The following is a 19976-nucleotide window of genomic DNA, read 5'->3' as shown; positions in this document are numbered from 1 at the left end:
ATGGCGGGCGCCTGTAATCCCAGTTACTTGGGAGGCTGAGGCAGGAGAATGGCGTAAACCCCGGAGGCGCAGCTTGTAGTGAGCTGAGATCCGGCCACTGCACTCCAGCCCGGGCGACAGAGCGAGACTCCGTCTCAAAAAAAAAAAAAAAGAACTCCTGACCTCGTGATCCACCCGCCTTGGCCTCCCAAAGTGCTGGGATTACAGGTGTGAGCCACTGCACCCGGCCCATTTCTTTTCTTCAGAGTAAAAACTGTATAGAAGGCCTTTTTTTCCTAGACATCCTTAGCATTAGTTATATGACCAACATTTAATGTGCCCATTGTTTTTAAAAGAAATGCTGAAATACAACTCTAGTATGTGTTTTGTTTTAATAGAAGGAGCAGTTGGGTATATAAGGACCTTCCTTATTATTGTTTAATGAAAGAAGTAGTAAAAGTGTTTTATTCTCATAGTAATGTCCCAAGACTTAGAAAAAAGCATTTTCACTTTATATTTTTCTATTAAATTTCCATCTCCATTGCTTTCTAAATATTCTTTACAATGCTATCCACACAGTTACTTTAAAGGAAAGACATTTTCCTCACTAGATGATAACCTTTCAGAAGTCAGATCTTTCAGAACTTTTGATTGCCCACTATTTTCTTTTAGGAATTAAGATGATTTGCGGAAACAGAAAATAAGGCAATAATGGAGTTTATATTAGAGAATGAGAAAATGTAAAACAATGAGTGTGAAGGATCCTCCCTTTGCACTTCAGCCATTTGCAGTTCTATCAGCCTTTACTTTCTGTAAAGCAAACAGCAGCCAACCTACCAGTGCTTCATTTCCAGCAGCATCTCCTCCTGAATGTCCTTTCCAAGTCAGAAACCAGCTACTGGTGGTGTTTCTATCTTATTTCCTTTTATAGAACAATGTACTTGGTAAAAACCGCAATTACTTTTGCACCAACCTGGTATTACCGGTTAAAATTGTTAATCCACAATTGAAAGCCTCTTTATTAGTTTCTTAGGGCTGCCATAAAAAAATACCGCAAACTTGGTGGCTTAAAACAACAGAAATTGCCGGGCGCGGTGGCTCACGCCTGTAATCCCTGCACTTTGGGAGGCCGAGGCGGGCGGATCACGAGGTCAGGAGATCGAGACCACCCTGGCTAACACGGTGAAACCCCGTCTCTACTAAAATACAAAAAATTAGCCGGGCACGGTGGCGGGCGCCTGTAGTCCCAGCTACTCGGGAGGCTGAGGCAGGAGAATGGCGCGAACCCGGGAGGCGGAGCTTGCAGTGAGCCGAGATGGTGCCACTGCACTCCAGCCTGGGCGACAGAGTGAAGACTCCGCCTCAAAAAAAAAAAAAAAAAAAAACAACAGAAATTTATTTTTCACAGTTCTAAAGTCTAGTAGAGTTTCAAATCCACACGTCAACAGGGCCATTCTCTCTCTGAGACTCCGTGCCTCTTCTAGCTTCTGGGTGGCAGCTGTCAATCCATGGCATTCCTTTGGCTTGCTGTGTCATCACCCCAATCTCTACCTGTGTTGTTATGTGGCATTCTCTATGTATCTGTGTCTTCACCTCTTTGTATAAGGACACCAGTCATATTGGATTAGGGCCCAACCTAATTCAGCATGACTTCATCTTAACTTGATTACATCTGTAAAGACCCAAATTCCAAATAAGGTCACATTCATGGACACTGGGGGTTAGGGCTTCAAGGTATCTTTAGGGAGGATACAGTTTGTTAAAAACTTCAGATAAATTAAATTGAACAGTTCAAATGCGCAAAGACCAATTCACAATTCAGCAGCCCCCAGAACCAGAATAGGTTCAGAGCTACTCCTGGGCTGTCAGATGGTCAGGTAGTATTTATGGACGGAAAACAGAAGTGAGGTACAGAAACAGCTGGACTGGTTACAGCTCCACCTTTGCCTCATTTGAACATAGTTTGACAGTTAGCCACCTGTGATTGGCTAAAACTGGGTGATTGGTACAAAAGTAGTTTACAGTTTGTTTATATATTGTTAGGTTATAGTTCACTATGTATGGAGAAACTTTCAAGTTGAACTTAAAATATGTAAAGAGGCAGTGGGGGCCAGGCGCGGTGGCTCATACCTGTAATCCCAACACTTTAGGAGGCTGAGGTGGGAAGATTACCTGAAGTCAGGAGTTCAAAAAGTAGCTGGGCGTGGTGGCATCCAACTGTAATCCCACCTGTTTGGGAGGCTGAGGCAGGTGAATTGCTTGAACCTGGGAGGCGGAGGTTACAGTGAGTGAGATCGCACCACTGCTCTCCAACCTAGCGACAGAGCGAGACTCTGCCAAAAAAAAAAAAAAAAAAAAAAAAAAAAAGTAAGGAGGCAGCTTTATACTAAACTGCAGAGCAGGGCTAGCTCATAGGCAGTACGCCCAGTCTGCTGGCGAAACTTAATTTAACAAATTCAGTTCATAACAGCCTCTCAGTATTTTTCTCTCTTGTTTCAACTACTTTGTCTCAGATTATTTTTATTGTTGGGAGTGGCTTGGCCCATACTGTTTTAGTTGATTATGTTACTTTGTGGACTAGGCCCTGTATTTTTTAGCACTAGCAAAGTAGTTGTCAGAGTTGTTTAGGCGATCTCTCACTATTTAAACTTTTAAATGTGTATGCTTCTGAGCTATATTGTTTTGCATTTTATTTTATTTTTATTTTTGAGACAGGGTCTTACTCTGTCACCCAGGCTGGAGTGTGGTGGCATGATCACTGCTCACTGCAGCTTCAACTACCCAGGCTCAGGTGATCCTCTCACCTCAGCCTCCTGGGTAGCTGGGACCACAGGTGCGTGTCACCACACCCGGCTAGTTTTTTTTTTGTTGTTGTATTTTTTGTAAAGACTGGGTTTTGCCACATTTCTGAGGCTGATCTCAATCTCCTGGGCTCAAGCAGTCCACCTGCTCAGCCTTCCAATGGGCTGAGATTACAGGGGTGAGCTGCTGAGCCCGGCTATGTTTTGCATTTTAAGAGCACACTTGTTTTACTGTTTTCTACTCCTATAAACTTCTCTTTAGTAAAGAAGAATGATTAAAATGGAGGTATAATAGAGTATAATACATTTTTCACTTAATCATTTCATTTCTCTACCAATATTATCTCAAATGCTGGCAAAATTAACATTCTACAAAGATTATACAAAACACAAATAATAACTTTAGTTGTGTGAGTTAGCAAAACGAGTGGAGTAGAAGTATAAAAATACCATTTTTTTTAATTAAAAAAATCATTAGTATCCCAGGATTGGTAAACTGAATTTAATATATTTTTTCTTTGTTTTATTATAGCTCAGGAATCTTGCTTTTAAGAAAATTCCCCAGAAATCCTCCCATGCTGTTTGTAATGCTCAACATGATCTTCCATTGTCAAACCCAGTACAGAAGGATTCACGAGAAGAAAATTGGCAAGAGTGGAGACAAAGAGATGAGCAGGTACAACTACGTAAATAAAATTGTTTTGTTATTCATTGAATTTATGGATTTTTCAGATGGCAGTGCCTCTGAATTCATGTCACCACTGTTCTGAGAAGCAGTTTATATTGGATTAATTCACATTTGCTGCTTTTAATAAGGGGTTCTGTTTTTGATCTACTCAAAAACAAAATTGTTACATTTGTTGTTTATGTTAGTTTTGGCAATACAAAGCAGTTATTTTGTGGTTTTAAAAATCATCTGCCTTTTACAAATCAGGGAGAGACAGGGAAGGTAGGGGAACAGTATTAAATTATTCCAAGTAAGAAAATCACATTTGTAGGGCAGAGGTCTCTTGTTAAAAATACACAGTGACTAGGCTGGGAGTGGTGGCTCGCACCTGTAATCCCAGCAATTTGGGAGGCTGAGGCGGGTGGATCACTTGAGCCTAGGAGTTTGAGACCACCCTGGGCAACATAGCAAAACGCTTTGTCTGCAAAAAATAGAAAAATTAGCTGGGCAGGGAGGCGCACACTTGTGATCCCAACTACTCAGGTGGCTGAGGTGGGAAGATCACCAGAGCTCAGGAGGTGGAGGCTGCAGTGAGCCGTGATTTTGTCACTGCACTCCAGCCTAGGCAGCAGAATGAGACCCTGTCTCAAAACAAAAAACAAAACAAATAATAGTGACAGTTTTGCTTAAAAAAGAAAGCTTTTGGGAAACTTTACCGTTGTTTCTTTAACCTGTTTACATGATACTTTGTTCTTCTATGTCTCTATTAAATGTCATTAAAAACCAAATAAAATAGATAACTCATTAAGACCAATACATATCTTTTTTTGTGTGTGGAGTCTAGGAAAATAACATACTAAGCGTGGAATGTACTCTAGGAGATGCTGTATGTATATAGTAAGTGATGAGTTATTTATTTGCCTGTCAGACTATCATTTGATACATTCAGAATGAGTATCGTTCTAGCAGATATTAGGTCTAGTAGAGTGGCTATTTCTGTCATTCTTGGGTTATCAGTTTTAAAATAAATAGACTATACTAAGTTATTCTCTTAACACAAACTATGCTAATTATAACATTTTCTTTAGGATTTTGCAGTGCCTCAGGCTCATCATTATGAGCATCAGTTATTACTGTAGAGCCATGCAGTAGTGCTGTTCAAATGGCAGTTCCAGGCACTGGTATACTGGATAAATCATCTTGTACTGTTTCTAGGGGTTGATTCTTTTTTTCCTTATAAAATATTCATTATAACCGATTCTTGTTTACAAAGATAAATGTTTTAATGATCTACTTGTTTAGCCAGTAATAGAATTTGCCAGTGTCTTCATTGGAGAGAATTTCTCCCAGTGGTCTAAAGTGCACTGGAGAACTAATGGAGGAAAACTACTCAAATTTGCACCAAAATAAATTCCATGCAACATGGGAACTTGATCACAGATATCTGATTGCCTTTTCTTCTGCTCCTACTGATTGCTGCTGAAATGAGCAGGTAATGATGAAAAGGAAATAGTCTAACTTGGCCCTGATCCTATATAAGGATGCCATTGAAGGCCCAGGAACTTTGATGAATTTCTGCTGAGTATACTACTGATGGATCACTTAGGAAGACTTAGAACCTTATGTGGGAGCCTCACTTGGAAGAAAATAATGTGTGGAAGTAGAGTAGATCTTGGGATAATTACGCTGAGAGGTGAGGAAGAGATAAGGGCAAGCCTTGCAACTGATGGACAATATACTGTTTGGAATCTATTTTATTATTACTAATAAATTAATAATAGATTTCAAAAGTAGCTACATTTAGAGGGATCAGGCAATGACTATATACTAGGCAGAAAGCATACAGTGTGGTGGGTGTTCTTCCTGACACAGTATGAGAAATTTCCGGGATGGAGGGCTGAGCCAGACAGAAAGCTGGACGTGGAAAACTTAGCTGTTATTTGGCTGCTTATGTCAAACACAAAATAGAAATTATGCTAGGAACAAAGTTTCCTAATCCTAAATCACCATATTGATAATGCAAATTTACATCAACTAAGTCTCAGCATACAATCTGAGAGCTAGAATTAAACACCCAACCAGATGGACAGTAGGAAAGCACCCAGTTCGCCTATTTATGAGCAAACACTAGATCTCAGTTGATCTCATGTCAATGGAAGAAAAGTTTCTGCCACATGAAGGAAAAGAACATTGTACTTAGTGTCTGGAGTGAAAGCACACCTTGAAAAAGATTTGCTGCAGGAAACGGAAGTCAATTTTAGATAGCACCTGTGTTTTGCTTTAATAAAAATCAAGAGGCTAGAACATTTTATAAAAGTCAAGGGGATAGTAATGTTATATAACAAGGTAAGATAAAATAATGGACTAAAATGAAAAAGTGACTGAGAGAAATTAAAAGGGAAATGGGTGAATTAAAACTGAGACAGGACCGGGCACAGTGGCTCACACCTGTAATCCCAGCACTTTGGGAGGGAGGCCTAGGTGGGTGGATCACCTGAGGTCAGGAGTTCGAGACCAGCCTGACCAACATGGAGAAGCCCTGTCTGTACTAAAAATACAAAATTAACCAGGCGTGGTGCTGCATGCCTGTAATCCCAGCTACTTGGGGGAGACTGAGGCAGGAGACTATCTTGAACCCGGGAGGTGGAGGTTGTGGTGAGCCAAGATCATGCCATTGCACTCCAGCCTGGGCAACAAGAGTGAAACTCCGTCTCAAACAAAACAAAACAAAAGTGATATGGGTGAATTTTAAAATTTAGCAAAATAAACTCATAGCAGATTAAAAACTTAATTAGAAGGACCAGAGTATCTACAAAGCTGAGCCAATTGTGTGAAGGGAAATTGGAGATAAGTTTTTCTGATAAAATTGACATGATAGATTGGAACACTGAATTTAAATCCAACAGAGGCATAATTAATGTCCCTGAAACAAATAGAACAGAGGCAAGTATTAAAGATTATGTTGATAGGCCGAGTGCAGTGGCTCATTCCTATAATCCCAGCACTTTGGGAGGTTGAGGCAGGAATATTGCTTGAGGCCAGGAGTTTGAGACTGGCCTGGGCAACATAGTGAGACCCCAGCTCTACAAAAAAGAAAAAAGATTATTTTGATAAAAATTTCCCTAAGCTTAAGACTTGAATCTAAGCTTGAAAAGAACACCAAATTTAAGTCTTTTAAGAATTAGATTCTAATTTTAAGAATGAGGAATAAGGAAATAGTAGTATAAATATATGCACAGGAGAAAACTGGTTGCCTACACAGGATGAAGAATCAGGCTGGCTACTTTAAATACTAGAACCAAAATGTTAGGACCAAGAATTCCACATCTAGCTTAGAAGTCATTTGTGTGAATGTGAAAGAAACACACTCAGGCCCAGTGCAGCAGGTCATGCCTGTAATCCCAGCACTTTAGGAGACCAAGGTAGGCAGATCACTTGAGCCCAGGAGCTCGAGACCAGTCTAGGCAATATGGCAAATCCCCATCTCTACAAAAAAAATGCAAAAATTCACTGGATGTGGTAGCGCATGCCTGTAGTCCCAGCTACTCAGGCTACAGTGAGCCGTGATCACGCCAGTGCACTTCAGCCTGGGTGACAGAGCGAGACCCTATCTCAAAAAAAAAAAGAAAAAAGACACTCTCAGACATAACAATAACTGAGAGAGTATACCACCATTATCCTTTCTGCAAATTTTTCTGAGATGTGCTCTTGCCAATTAAAAAGGAAATCTAAATGAAGAGTACAATTAAAACACTAATGGTGAGTAAGCTGGTTCAATAAATAATTAACTCTAAGTAGTAGCTAACTTGTATCTATCCCAGCACACTTCATTGTGGAAGAGTGGTCTTATATTCGCTACCCATTTATTTGCTTAGATGTATATATCAAAAGGTGTTTATGTTTCTTAATTGAAATGGGTATCATATGATATATGATGTATAAAATGATATGTAAATTATATCCCAGTAAAGCTGTTTTTCAAAAAAACATGTAAGTCATGGTTTTGACTTGGTTGTATGCATAATTTTCACTTAAAAAAAAATTTTTTTTTTGAGACAGAGTTTCGCTCTTGTCACCCAGGCTGGAGTGCAGTGGCACGATCTTGGCTCACTACAACCTCCACCTCCCAGGTTCAAGCGATTCTCCTGCCTCAGCCTCCCAAGTAGCTGGGATTACAGGCATGTGCCACCACGCCTGGCTAATTTTTTGTATTTTTTTTTTTTTTTAGTAGAGGCAGGATTTTACTATCTTGGCCAGGCTGGTCTTGAACTCCTGACCTCAGGTGATCCCTGGCCTCAGCCTCCCAAAGTGCTGGGATTACAGGTGTGAGCCACCATGCGCAGCCACTGTTTTTTAAAATGATTAAATCAAGATCAAGAAACATACTGTTCACCAACAGCTATTGTCTATGAATAAATCTCTGTGTAGATTTTTTTAGGTATAATCTGTTTTATTCATGATGCACTGATATTATTGATTCCAGTGTACCTTTTTTAAAAAGTCATGACTTAAAAAATAAGTAGAAAAATCTCTTAAGGGTTTCAGTGATTAACAGACCGAATTTTATTGTGTATTTCTTCTGTTACTGTATTGATTCAAAGTCTACACGTGACTGGTATTTTTCTCACTCTGATGTGAAATGTCTGTTAGTATGTCCACAATAGCAAGTTCTCTCTTATGTGACATCCTTCAGTTCATTTGATAAAGGTTTTTTTCCAATAACTTGTTCTGGTTTTGTTTGTTTGTGAGTGTAATATTTATCATTAACTGTGTGACTGGTGTAATAAATCCCTTGGCAGTAGTTTGACTACCTGGTTTCCTTATAAGGGGTATAAATTCAAATTAATCCATTGTATGTTTGGCTCTTTAGCAACAAAATTAATCACTTTTATGCTAGAAAGCATTACTTAGTAGTTGTTCTGGAAAGACTCCTACAGGTCCCTAGGCTTTGTTTGAAAGAAAAACTGTGATATCTTCAGGCCACTGGTCTCCCCAAGTTTCTTTCTCTCTTTTTTAAAAATTTTCGTGTATTTTTTGAGACGGGGTCTCACTCCCATCGCCCAGGCTGGAATGCAGTGGTGCAATCATGGCTAACTGCAGCCTCGACTCCCAGGCTCAGATGATTCTCCCGCCTCAGCCTCCCAAGTAGCTGGGACTACAGGCACACTGCACCACGGCTGGCTAATTTTTTGTATTTTTAGTAGAGATGGGGTTTTGCCATGTTGCCCAGGCTGGTCTTGAACTCCTGGTCTCAAGCAGTCCACCTACCACAGCTTCCCAAGGTGCTAGGATTATAGGTGTGAGCCACCACACCCAGTCTTCTGACCAGATTTCTTGACAGGTAGCTGAAAGCAAAAAATTGATGACTCAAATGAAAAATTTATTCATTATCTTAATTTTCTATTTATAACTTTAAATGTAAATGTAAATTTACAATTTAATTTGTAAATTTCTGCTCCTTTTGTGACATCACTCTTAAATGTAAATTTCTGCTCCTTTTGTGACATCACTCTTGTCCTTACACATACACATTTATATTCTATATTCACTGTATTGGAGTCCTGTTAATTTCAAAATTTATTGTGTTTTTATAAGTTGCATTATTTATGGTTCTATTTTCATTACTACTTTTAATTCTTTCATGACTCATGAACCATTTTTATTGCTTGGGGGTACGATAAAGCATACAACAAAAATGCAGACTTAGTAAATACAAACAGCACTCAGAAGACATAAAAATACATTAGCTGAGATGAACTGAATGTGGTCATGAATGTGAATGATACATGTCATTTTTGTAGAACTCTGACAACCTTTGGAATAATTATGTTCAATAAGACTACTGTAAGATTTCTGGGAAAATAATCTTGCCTTCCAAATTACTGAAAGATATGTAGTCTACAATTTGAAAATCTAACGGGTTAGAGGACCACTATGCACTACTGCTATTAAGTGTAATCAGTTGGCTGTAAGTATTAGATATCTTCAGAATGAGGATCTTTTTTGTTTTATAATAACTATATTTCCATGTTGCCTATGATAATTGAAGACTGTTCATTTGGAATTTATTTTGTTTGGATTTAAATGGGTAAAATTGTAATGGTACTTAGACTTACAAATTAATTTTTAAAAAATGTTAGCACCAAAATATTTACTGTCCTTTAGGTTTTTCATTGGTTCTTCATACTCTTTAACTGATTGAGCTATAGGTTTGCTTAAATAGAAAAAAAAAATGTTTTACTACTAGATGGGGAGTAGGAAGCATTGAGGAAGTCAAGAGGAAGGGGATCTGAAGTACTCCATCTTGGGCACATGTAAGTATCTTCTTGAATTCTGTAGGCATTTTAGGCCTACTGTTTCCTCTTTTTCTTCCTTTCCTCCTCCTCCCATAAATAAAAAGAAAATAATAAGGAACTTACCATTTGCAAACTTAAACAAGGTACTTTTTTAAAAGTATGTTTTTATTTGCATTTTATTGCCTGGAGCCTGTCTTATAGGCCCAGTCTCTGTCTCTGTCTCTCTCTCTCTTTTACTTGTACATTTACTGATTAAGTAGATTGTCAGCTATATTTATAGCAGTCTTTGACAGAGAATAAAGATATGTTTAGAGAATTTCAAATCATGTTTTCTTTCTCTTTTCTGATATGTGTTGGTCTTGTGCTACCATTCTCCCTATTATCTAAGGTCAAAAACCTTATCTTTGATTCTTTCACACTTTATATTGTCAGTGTTCCAAAACTTGATCAGTCTCTTCTTTATTTTCTGCACTGCTACATTTTGGTCCAGGTGCCCATATACTGTCTGAGATTACAATGGCTTAGTCAGACACATTGATTCTAGGTTCTCGCTCTTCTAATATTCCAGTTTATGTCTTAAAAATTACTTTTATTTAATGTTAGCATTCCTCTTTTATCTGCCCTATATCCTTAAATTTTAGGAAGTGTCTGGAACCTAATGCTGCCCTAACTAAGCAATCTTATTTTCTACTATTCTGCAACATGGGAGGGTAATTCTAATTCATTTGGTACTGCTCTTATGCCAGAAACTGTGCTAGGTACTTCATACGTATTACAAGTTTAAATCCTCAAAACTGCCTTGTACAGTTGATATTCCAATGTTCTTTTTAAGTATTCTGAGATTCACAGAAGTTAATATAACTTGTTCAAAGTCACAATTAGCATGGGTGGAATAGGAATTTAAATTATCCATTTCTGTGATCTCCCAAAGCCTGTGTTTTTTCCACGTCTTTTTCTTGTAATGTTTAAAATTCACTTTTTGTCAGAATGACTTTCCTTAGTATCGCATAGTATATCCTTAATATTGTAACATTAACATAATGTGGCTCTTTGTGCAATTCTGTTTCTGCCTATCCAAATTGTATCTACATTTAAATACCAACGTAAAATTACGTTTGTTGTTGATCTTTTTCTCAACTTCTGTAGCTCTTTTAATGTCTTATTCTATTTCCTGTAGCTCATACACGTTAATCTTACATCCTCAACTGGGTAGGAATTCTTCAAGGGCAACCAAATTTAAGCTGCTTCTTTAAATTAAGCCCCATAGGCAGGGAGGGCACAGCCCCTAGAAAACTCTAAATGAATCCTTAGTGGCTGATTGATCATACAGTGAAATTTTTGGAAGATTTGTTCTAGTTTTTAAAAATTTAAATTTAAATCATTTTTGTCTACCTGCATTTTCTCGTATACTAGTTTATGTTAACAATTAAAAGGTAAATTTAAAGTCCGAACTACTATTAGAATCAGTTGCTGGGAGGGCCATATTTTTTTACTTTAAAATTTCGATGTCGTTCAGTTTTTATCAAGCTATTAGAATGAGCTGCCTTAATATTTAAATTCTGTGAGTTAATATGAAAAATAAAAATGACGTCTAACAAGACTTCCACTTCCTAACCTGTTCTGCCCACTACCTTATTTCTGGAATATCGTCAGACTATGTGACATATTAAAAATAATCTCAAATGCCCTTTCTATATTAATTAAATGCCATCAATAGGGATTAAAAGTTTATTGGCAAATTGAACCAACTTTGTTCAGAATAAACAAGTAGTTTTGTTACTTTTTCTTTTTTTGAGATAGAGTCCCACTCTGCCACCCAGTCTGGAGTGCAGTGGTGCGATCTCAGCCCACTGCAACCTCCACCTCTGGGTTCAAGCGATTCTCCTGCCTCAGCCTCCTGAGTAGCTGGAACTACAGGCATGCACCACCATGCCAGGCTGATTTTTTTTTTTTTTTTTTTTAGTAGAGACAGAGTTTCACCCTGTTGGCCAGGCTGTCTCAAACTCCTGACCTCAGGTGATCCCCCCACCTTGACCTCCTAAAGTACTGGGATTACAGGCATGAGCCACTGTGCCTAGTTTTGTTACTTTTTCTGTTAGGATGATTACTGTCCTTTAACTGTAGTGAAACATTTTGTATCAGTTTGCCATGAGGTTAGGTGGAGAAATTGATGTAAATTTCCTTTTATCTTATAACCATTGAATACCCATATACATAAGTGTATATAATAAGCCTAAAAGATTAATTTATTACTTTTTCTTGCTAATTTCTAGTTTAGATTAATTTTTCACTTCTTTTAAGTTATTCCATAAAGTATGTGTAATTTACACTGGGCTTAATCTGATTTTCTAGTCCTATATATCCTTACTTACCATTTTAATTCTAATTGTATTTTTCTGAGTTAGATTGTTTTTCTGTGTAAGCTTAATCATTTTTCCTCTCTTTTTATTGTATCAGCATAGGATTAGATGAGATGCTTTCAAAGGGATGACTTTGTTTAGAAATGTTTAGTTCATAGTGTCCAGTATTAATATTTTTCTAGTTTTTAAGGTGTCTCTTTGAAACAGATCACTTCTTTTTGGAGTTGGTTTCTATTTTAGTTTAGATTTTTAAAAATTATTAAGCAACAGAAATAATTATGATTAACTTAGGTAAAAAGAAAACTTTTTTGAAGGATACTGAGTGATTCTCAGATTTGAATTAAAAACTAAATAATTAGGTCTTGGGAAAGCTGGAAACCAAGGAATTTGGGAGTGCTCAAAGGCATGAGCTAGTAGATGTCATTTTTTGACGGTTATCATCAGATAATTAAACTCCACCTGCTTTTTCTTTGTTCTCAAAATTCCTGGGAGAAGAAAAAGGAATTGGATCACTTGCCCCCACCTTTTGTCATTGGTGATGATAGCTTGGGTGTTTGTGTGGTATGGCAGTGCTTAGTGTACAGAATTGTGTGACTGGCTGTCCTGCTGAGACCATGGGACTTTGGAATGAATTGCAGTTATTTAAAGGAATGGAGGAAGGGATTCTGGATTGATTAAAAAAAAAAGAGATGCCCACTAAATTTATGCTTTTGTTACCCTGTACACATGGACACATACATGTAAACAAATCCAGGATGTTTACACATGTCATGTTGCAACTGTCTTATATACAGCTGCAAACACACTCACCTATGCCCAGCAGTGGACAACCCAAAGTTCCATCCAACTACTGCAGCATTCTGTTTGGCAATTAGGAAAAGTAAGTCCTGTAGAGATTAATTGGATTGGAGGATGGTGAAAGCTAGATTTTAAAAAGTTAGGTGAGCCGGGCACGGTGGCTCACGCCTGTAATCCCAGCACTTTGAGAGGCTGAGGCGGGTGGATCACGAGGTCAGGAGATCAAGACCATCCTGGCTAACACGGTGAAACCCCGTCTATACTAAAAATGCAAAAAAAAAAATTAGCCAGGCGTGGTGGCGGGAGCCTGTAGTCCCAGCTACTCGGGAGGCTGAGGCAGGAGAATGGCGTGAACCCAGGAGGCGGAGCTTGCAGTGAGACGAGATCGTGCCACAGCACTCCAGCCTGGGTGACTGAGCGAGACTCCGTCTCAGAAAAAAAACAAAGTTAAGTGACATTGATTAGTGAAAAAGAGGAACAAATGTATATCGCAAAGAATCATTATTAGATGACTTAAAGCAACCATATAGTTTATCATTTTGAGAGTAAAAAGATGCACTATGAACAATTATTCTGTAACACCTGGCATATACCAGGACATTTGGCAACCTTATTCTGTACCTGTGGTTTTTTCTATATCCAGGAAGTGGTATACTGTGTTCAATAATGCTTATTGAGTTTTTTTTTGTATTCTTATATTTTTGAGTAATAATCACTCATAATTTTTGGTGTCCTAAACTGAATGTTGCCTTTGACATCTATTATAGTGCCAATAATTTGGTAAGATTTTTTTTATTAAGGTAAAAAGTAAGATTATATCATATACAACAGATAATTAACAATGAAGAGGAGAAATGAAAATCTCAAAATTGGAAGTTTGTATTTTGATGTCTTCTATAGAGTATAGGCTTCCTAGTTTGGCATGGTTATATAACTTTGGAGAATCTATATTGTTTTTTAACATGTTTGCTTTCTTTTCCTCTATATATAGTAATGTGTGTGGTTATTTTGCTCGTGTGATGTAATGATACTGTCTGTTTATTGTGAAACTTTTTTTTTTTTTAGCTGACATCTGAAATGTTTGAAGCAGATCTTGAGAAGGCATTATTACTAAGTAAATTAGAATATGAAGAACACAAAAAGGTATTTACATACTTAATGATTTAGATATTTTAGAAGTTTAAGTGGTGAAGTTAAAATCATCCTATTTGAATTTTACATAAAATTTCTTCTATAAAGTTTATTCAAAAATTCATTACCGTAATAAAATATTACCAAGAAGTGTTTATAATAGGATTCCTTCTCAACTTTTGAGATAGAACAGAAACAGTTGGACTAAAGCTTTGTCTGGCGACTTGGAACGTTTAGTTAAGGAATTTCCCCACCCAAGATGAAGGGAAGAGAGAATAAAATTCACAACAGATGATTTTAATTTATTTTTATTATTATTTTTTCTTGGGACCGAGTCTCAGTCTGTTGCCCAGGCTGGAGTGCAGTGGCATGATCTCACCTCACTGCGACCTCCGCCTCCCAGGTTCAAGCAATTATCCCGCCTCAGCCTCCTGAGTAGCTGGGACTACAGGCGTGAGCCACCACACCCAGCTAAATTTTGTTTTTTAGTAGAGATGGGATTTCACCATGTTGGCCAGGCTGGTCTCGAACTCCTGAGCTCTGCTGATCCACCTGCCTTGGCCTCCCAAAGTGCTGGGAATACAGGCGTGAGCCACCGTGCCTGGCTGATTATTTTAATTTTAAATGAACATAGAAAATAAGTGGATTTAAAATTTTAATATGGGCTACTATAGTACACGGGCATTCTTTAAGAGACCTCTGCCAGAGATGCACTACAATCAAATAAAGTAGGAGGCCATTTCTGAAATTTTGGCCTTGAAAGCTCAGCATTTGTCACTGAACTTTGATATTAGGTTGTGTGCTGAAATGCATTCTATAGCTTGTTATTGTAGGAGGATTTGAGTAAAAAGAAGTGTTGGTTTCCTAAGTTGTGTGAGTATTCATTATATTAATATCATTTAACATTTTATTCTTTAACATTTATTGGGATTATTTTTTGGTTTATAAAATTTGTTCAAGCTGTGATTACTCAGTGGTTGATCTTAAATGGTCTCTGGTCATCCTTAAGACATTTTGGCCATGTCCTTGTACATTAGTGTCTTCATCCAAAATGAAAACAATCAAATAATTAAAATTCACAGCAGCTACTCAGGAGGCTGAGACAGGAGGATTGCTTGAGGCCAGGAGTTTGAGACTAGCTTGGGTTAACACAGCAAGACCCTGTCTCTAAATATATGGTTTTTTAAAATTAGCTAGGCATGGTGGTGTGAACCTGTATTCCCAGCCACTTGGGAGGCTGAGGTGGAAGAACCCCTTGAGCCCAGGAGTTAGAGGATGCAGTGAGCTATGATCATCCCACTGTACTCCTCCTGCCTGGGCAACAAAGGGAGATCCCATCTTAACAAAAAAATTCACAGCATTGCTTTTGCTAGTTATTGAACTTAGTTCCAGGGAAAAGGAAAAAAGTTGCTAATAAAGTGGGCTGTGTATATTATATGTGTTTCATTTCCATATCCCTCTTTCCGTTACCCCAAATGACGAAGAATGAACTATAACCATTATTGTTACATAGCCATTTAGACACAAAGCAGGAAAATTACAAAAATTGATACAGCTAGTTTTACTATGATTTAATCATTTAAATGGACTATCAGGTTACACTGGAGAAGTAATCCTGTTTTGCTCAATTAGGAGATAAAATTTATCAAATAGAATATTATACAAAGGTGACTTCTTGCTGTTAGATTTATGGATATATGTCTAGATTCTAAAGCTAGAAGGATTACCTGTATCCTAGAGGAGAAATAGAGTAAATAGTGTTGATAAAATGTCATACTCCCAGCCAGTGTTCTTTGCACAGTCATAGGTGTAATACTCAAAATCACTGGTTTTAGCAGATAATAATGACTAAGAGAAGGGAGGAACTTCTTTTGTATGCAATGGGTAGTTCGATGGGATTGTATTGATGTGTAGTCATTGAGATAAAAGTCAATATTCAATAAAACAACTCTTAATACAATTGTTTTAGCCTAAGGATTTTTATAACAGATAACTAAAGTTTAGGATGGCATTTTCTTTTCTTTTCTTTTTTTTTTTTTTTTTTTTGAGACAGAGTTTCACTCTTGTTGCCCAGGCTGGAGTGCAATGGCGCAATCTCGGCTCACTACAACCTCCGCCTCCCGTGTTCAAGCGATTCTTCTGCCTCAGCCTCCTGAGTAGCTGGGATTACAGGCATGCGCCACCACCCTGGCTAACTTTGTATTTTTAGTAGAGACGGGGTTTCTCCATGTTGGTCAGGCTGGTCTTGAACTCCTGACCTCAGGTGATCTGCCCACCTCTGCCTCCCAAAGTGCTCGGATTACAGGAGTGAGCCACCATGCCTGACTGAGATGGCATTTTCTGTTCTGTTCTGTCAGTTATTCACCAAATAATTATTGAATAGCCAAAATGTGCCCCTTGAGTGTAGTGGAGGGAGACATAGTGTATAGTATTGAAAGATGTATGTTCTCAGTGCAGTGGAAACTCAGAAAACTAGAAGGTTTTTCAGTGCCTTTAATGGGGATGGGTTTTAGGCAAGGATTCTTTAAAAAGAGTCTTATTAGATGTATTAGAAGTTCATGAGGTAGACAAGAGGAAAGTAGGCATTCTGAAGGAAGGAGTGGCAAGTATATAAGAAGTATACATGTGAAAGAATATAGCATATTTGAAAAACTGTCATGTAAGGACCTAGAACTTCTGGAGATACAGCCAGAAGGATAGGACATAAATTACTTCATGTACTAGGCAAGGAGACTGGGTTTTATACATCCATTGGCAGAAAGCTGTTTAATCGTTTTTTTTTGAGACGTAGTCTCACTCTATTGCCCAGGCTGGAGTGCAGTGGTGTGATCTTGGCTCACTGCAAGCTCCGCCTCCCGGGTTCACGCCATTCTCCTGCCTCAGCTTCCCCCGTAGCTGGGACTACAGGCGCCTGCCATCGCGCCTGGCTAATTTTTTGTATTTTTGGTAGAGATGGGGTTTCACTATGTTAGCCAGGATGGTCTTGATCTCCTGACCTTGTGACCCACCGACTTCGGCCTCCCAAAGTGCTGGGGTTACAGGCGTGAGCCACCATGCCCGGCCCTAATCATTTTAACTTTTAGATTGATTTTGGGTTTTCATTTTAGAAACTCATGTGTAGCAGTGTAGAAGATGGATTGAGGAGCTAAAATTAGAGACTGTTGCAGTATCCAAGCAAAAGGGAGTTGGGGAAATGACTGAATGTACAAAGAACAGAGAATGAATTTAAGAGATCTTCAGGAGATAAGTTAAACAAGACCTAGTAATTAATTGGCTGTAAGGTGTGTAGGAGAGTAGGCAAGGATACTCTGAGGTTTCCAACTTAGACAGATGTGCAGATGGTGGCGGCATAACAAGGTACTTCATAAAGGATCGAGTGGGGAAGGCAGGGTGGTGAGATGGAAAGATAGAATATATTTCATGTGGAGATGCTTATTGAACATTCCAGTTCAGTTGTCTGTCTATAGAGAAATAATTAGTTTATTGGTAGAACTTTAAACTTTGAGATTGAAGAGCAGTGGGTATAAAGGTTAAATAGGTTAAGAGTGGGATAATGTGAACACCTGCTACGCTTTTGAGACGGTTGAGAAAAGAAGCCAGCAAAGGAAGCTTAGCAGTAGTCAGAAATGTATTAAGAAAACCAAGAGATGCTTGAAAAAAAATGTGTTTTGGATTTGGCGATAAAGAGGAGGTTGACTTTAATTTTAGTGTCAGAGACCAGCAGAAGCCAGATTTCAGTGGGATGAGGCAGGAAATTGCTGATTATTGTCTTAAATTTGGTCTTGAAAGGAGGAAGGTAGCAACGAGGAGGGGGTTATAGACCAAGGTGTAACTTTTTTTGTTTTCATTTTAATGTTTAAGATGTAAGGGATTGAGTAAATGAATAAAGAGGTATCCTTTTATACAATTTGGCTGGCCTAAATTTTGGTTATTTGCCTTTTATTTTTTAAAAAAATAAACTTTAAGAAACATATTACCTATTGGTGAGTTTATTTTACAGTTTGTAAACTGAACTTAATTATTGTTGGTAATTCTTTTTAGGAGTATGAAAATGCTGAAAATACTTCAACTCAGTCCAAAGTTATGAATAAAAAAGATAAAAGAAAGAATCATCAGGGAAAAGACAAACCTCTCACAGTATCACTAAAAGATTTTCATTCGGAAGGTAATATATATACAATGCTATTATGCTAAAAGAACTATTCTACATCTATTTTATATTTCAGTTGTAAATATCTTTATAATTTTTAAACAATAAGTAAAAGTTGTTCATGTATCATGTAGAATGTAAAAAATGTAAACCTGTGTCTTAGTTTGTTTTGTACTGCTGTAACAGAGTACCTGAGAGTGGGTCATTTATAATGAAAGGAAGTTTATTGGCTCACAGTTCTGGAAGCTGGGAAGTCCAGTATCAAGATGCCAGCATCGGGTGAGGGCCTTCTTGACAAGTCATCACATGGCAAGAGTGAGAGCAAAAGGGGGCCAAATTTGCCCTTTTATAACCAATCCCACCTGTGAGGGTGGAGCTCTGATGGCCTAATTACCTGTTAAAGATCCCACCTCTTAATATTGTTACAATGGCAATTAAATTTCTTCTTTTTTTTTAGATGGATTCTCACTCTGTAGCCCAAGCTGGAGTGCAGTGGTGCAATTGTGGCTCACTGTAACCTCTGCTTCTGTGACTCAAGCAATTCTTATGCCTCAGTCTCCTGAGTAGCTGGGACTACAGGCCTGTGCCACCACGCCCAGCTAGTCTTTTGTATTTTTTAGTAGAGACGAGGTTTCACCATCTTGCACAGAGTGGTCTCAAACTCCTCAGCTCAGGAGATCTGCCCGCCTTGGCCTCCCAAAGTGCTGGGATTACAGGCGTGAACCACCACACCTGGTGGCAATTAAATTTCAACATGAGTTTTGGAAGGGACAAAACTGTTGGGAAATAAACTAAAACCATTTGGGGTTTTAAAGTAATTTAAAATCAGTCATTAAAACCCCATAAAACTTTAGTAAGAATTTATCTTTTTGTATTTTTGAGTTTGTCTCTGTTCTAAAACTTACTGAAAATAAAAATTGACATTTGTAGTTTGAGTCATCTTGAAACATATTATTTTCCTTATACATGAACTGATTTTGCTTACACTAAGCCAGGAATAATGTTTTCATATTTCAGCCATTATTGGTCAATGTCTTCAAGTTATCTGGAACTGCATCTTAAAAAATTAAAATACAAATTTTAGGACAAGACTTATTACCAGAAAAGTGTTTATAATATCATTTGTATTTTTTAGCAAATGGAGAAGACAGAAGGAATTTTACTATCCACTAAACTTTTGAAGAAAAACCACAAAGCACATTATTTTTAATGTGGGAAATGTTAAAAAATACTTAGCCTGTGCCGTACAGTATGGTAGCTGCTATTCATGTGTGGCAATTTAAGTAAAAATTAAAATGAAAATGTAGCTTCTTAATTGCACTAGCCATATTTCAAGTGCTCAGTAGTCACATATGACTAGTGGCTTCCATGTTAGTCCAGCTATAGAACATTACTATCATCACAGAAAATTTTATTGAACAGCGCTTTGTCTATACCAGTCAGAATAGTTGCTCACCGTATGGACAGCTGTTTGTTCATTGACAGAGCATTTTATTTGATTCATATGAATTCAGCCTTAGTACATTGGGCATTGTTCTGTGAGGATAAATATTACCTTAGCAATAATTTTTTTTTTTTTTTTTTTTGAGACGGAGTCTCGCTCTGTCGCCCAGGCTGGAGTGCAGTGGCCGGATCTCAGCTCACTGCAAGCTCCACCTCCCGGGTTTACACCATTCTCCTGCCTCAGCCTCCCAAGTAGCTGGGACTACAGGCACCCGCCACCTCGCCCGGCTAGTTTTTTGTACTTTTTAGTAGAGATGGGGTTTCACCGTGTTAGCCAGGATGGTCTCGATC

At 38.0% G+C, this 19976-nt stretch overlaps 1 protein-coding gene across 3 annotated transcripts in view; it reads left to right on the top strand.

Annotated features, from left to right (window-relative positions):
* The window catches only part of GKAP1 (G kinase anchoring protein 1), an 82207-nt gene that overhangs the window by 13613 nt on the left and 48618 nt on the right, over nucleotides 1-19976 (top strand). For all 3 annotated transcript variants that reach the window (XM_015117972.3, XM_015117971.3, NM_001266459.1), the window contains exons 4-6: nucleotides 3313-3456; nucleotides 13967-14044; nucleotides 18074-18197. In XM_015117972.3, the coding sequence (XP_014973458.1) occupies nucleotides 3313-3456; nucleotides 13967-14044; nucleotides 18074-18197 (346 nt within the window). The remainder of the gene's footprint in view (nucleotides 1-3312; nucleotides 3457-13966; nucleotides 14045-18073; nucleotides 18198-19976) is intronic.

Source organism: Macaca mulatta, chromosome 15, assembly GCF_049350105.2.
Source record: "Macaca mulatta isolate MMU2019108-1 chromosome 15, T2T-MMU8v2.0, whole genome shotgun sequence".
NCBI lineage: Eukaryota > Metazoa > Chordata > Mammalia > Primates > Cercopithecidae > Macaca > Macaca mulatta.
Note: the sequence above shows the minus strand (reverse complement) of the source record. Positions and strands in the feature narration are given on the sequence as shown.